Source organism: Entamoeba histolytica, genomic scaffold (assembly GCF_000208925.1).
Source record: "Entamoeba histolytica HM-1:IMSS scf_1104750519063 genomic scaffold, whole genome shotgun sequence".
NCBI lineage: Eukaryota > Evosea > Mastigamoebida > Endamoebidae > Entamoeba > Entamoeba histolytica.
In genome coordinates, this window is record NW_001915505.1 from 513 (window position 1) to 2750 (window position 2238).

General features: G+C 24.8%; 1 protein-coding gene across 1 annotated transcript; it reads right to left on the bottom strand.

Annotated features, from left to right (window-relative positions):
* Window positions 1-233: 233 nt before the first annotated feature.
* EHI_182150 (uncharacterized protein) lies at window positions 234-1467 on the bottom strand (the record flags this gene model as incomplete). Its single annotated transcript, XM_647575.1, has 2 exons — window positions 234-1184; window positions 1237-1467. The coding sequence occupies 2 exons, from the start codon at window positions 1465-1467 to the stop codon at window positions 234-236; spliced, it is 1182 nt and encodes a 393-aa protein (XP_652667.1).
* Between the last annotated feature and the right edge of the window lie 771 nt (window positions 1468-2238).

Genomic DNA, 2238 nt, shown 5'->3' on the forward strand with positions numbered 1-2238 from the left:
CACAAATTTTTTTCTATTAAATAACCAAAATTAAATATTAATATTTTATAAATAACAAAAATTAAAATAAAAAACATTGAATAACAAAAAAAGATATTAATTAATGTTATTGACTTATATTTATTCTATTGAGACATTATCGTAATAAAATTCTTGGTAAACTCATCACAACATATTCTCTCTGTTATTAGAGAAAAGAAAGAAATATAAATAAATACATAAAAACGATTAAATTATAAAAAATAGTTGTTAATAAATGAAATCCGGTGTTTAATACGTTCATTCTCTCTTGTTAATTCTGTTATTTTAAATTTTAATTCACAATTTAGTTGTGAAGCTATCTCTAATTTACTTCCAGTCCAATGTTTTAATTCATCAGTAGCAAATTTCATATTTGCAGAGTTGTCTATTTCTTGTTTTCCTTTAACTAAATTAAATATTTCTTGAAAATCACCATTATAATCAGAACTAAGTGTAAATAAATTGTCTTTTAAAAGCAGTATCAACTCATTTAATGATCGCTCTTGTTGTTTTAAGTTTATCATTCCAACTTCAAAACCAACAGGAGAATTTACTACATTATCATAAAGATAATCTAAACTCAATTTTAATTCATTAAAAACATCTGTTGGATTTCCTTGTTTTTTATCTTTATCCTCACCTTCTCTAATCCATTCTGAAACACATTTTTGAAGTGATTTAAGAATATATGGATGTTTTAAGAAAGGGACAAAAAGATAACGAAGGAACATTAACGTAGAAAATATTTGTTTCTTTTTTGTTATATCATCTATAACTGATGGAGAAGAAAGAAGACTTTTGATTACCTTTCTTTGATGACATGGAATGTAAGATATACTCTCTGTTATAAATCTTGAATAAGAATTGATAAATTGTTTTGTACACACCTGATCATTACAATCAGGCATTTGTTGTTCTCCATTTTCTATTTGTTTAATAATAGCAGAAGTAGTTTTTGTTAGATACTCATTGCAATAAAAAAATAAATAAAAATTATAGAATCTGATAAATGGAGTATTTCCTCTAAACAAAGGAGTACCTGCCTTAGCTTCTTTGATTTCACGTCTTCCAACTTGACATAATAATTGAGTAATTTTACCACGTGAAGAATAAAAAATAAGGAATGGAATTACTCTTTTTTCATCACTTCCATTCTTTAAAACCTAAAGTAATTTAGAGTAAATTTCGTAATTTACCTAAGGAATTATAACAAACTTTATCACAATAAGAATATAAAAGCATAGGATTATCTGAGAATAATAGTTTTCTTAAGACTTCTTCTGGTTGATTCTTACTAAACATAGAATTTACTTTTGAAGTGTTGAATGAATTTCTTCTTTTTTTGATCTGAGACCCAGAATGTACACAAGTTGAATGATTTTCAGAAATAATAGGATCATTTAGGAAATTAGAATTATAAAATTTGAGGCTTAAACGAGAGGACATGTCTCTAATATTCAAAACAGGAGATCTGCTTAAATTAAAGTTAGCCTTTATACCAAATAAAAGAAATTTTGAGGGGGGTAAACGCCACTAGAAAATTGACAATGTTCTCAGAGTTTTCTGCTATACCTATTCTAATAGATCAGAAGCGAAAGGTATAGAAGGTTATGAGTAGTAGACATTAAAAATAACTTAATTCTTTATTGAATGGGAAAAGAAATACTGAATAAAAACGAATCAATAAATGCCAGTTAACTCAAAGAATTGCGGTAATTGTATACAACCTATTTATAAAATGGTGCATGGTTGTTAATGAGCTTTCTTTTTTTATTATTCAAATAATTAATTTCATGGTTTAAATAGAGCATATGTTTAATAATTCAACCGTTGAAAATATTTTAAATATTTTTGGTTTTTTTTAGGTTTATCAGTTATTTATTTTCAAAAAAATTATAGTCTAAAACTTGGAGTTGAATCATGCTCCGTTAAAATATTTTGTGTAATTTAAAAATAGATTTGGCATTTTTATTCACTTATTTTTTGTCATTTTATGTTTTCATATCAAATTAACCCCATATTGAATTTTATCGTTTTTCTATTTATAAAGTTCGTTAAAATGAGTTAATTATATTTTGTTTATTTCTTTTAACGATGAATAAGAAATAAGTTGGTTATTTTGTAAATATTCTAAATTTAATTAATTACACTTGACTAAAAAAATGGTATAAAGTAGTTATATAGAATAAGTTCTAACAGACAGAAGAGTTGTTCATT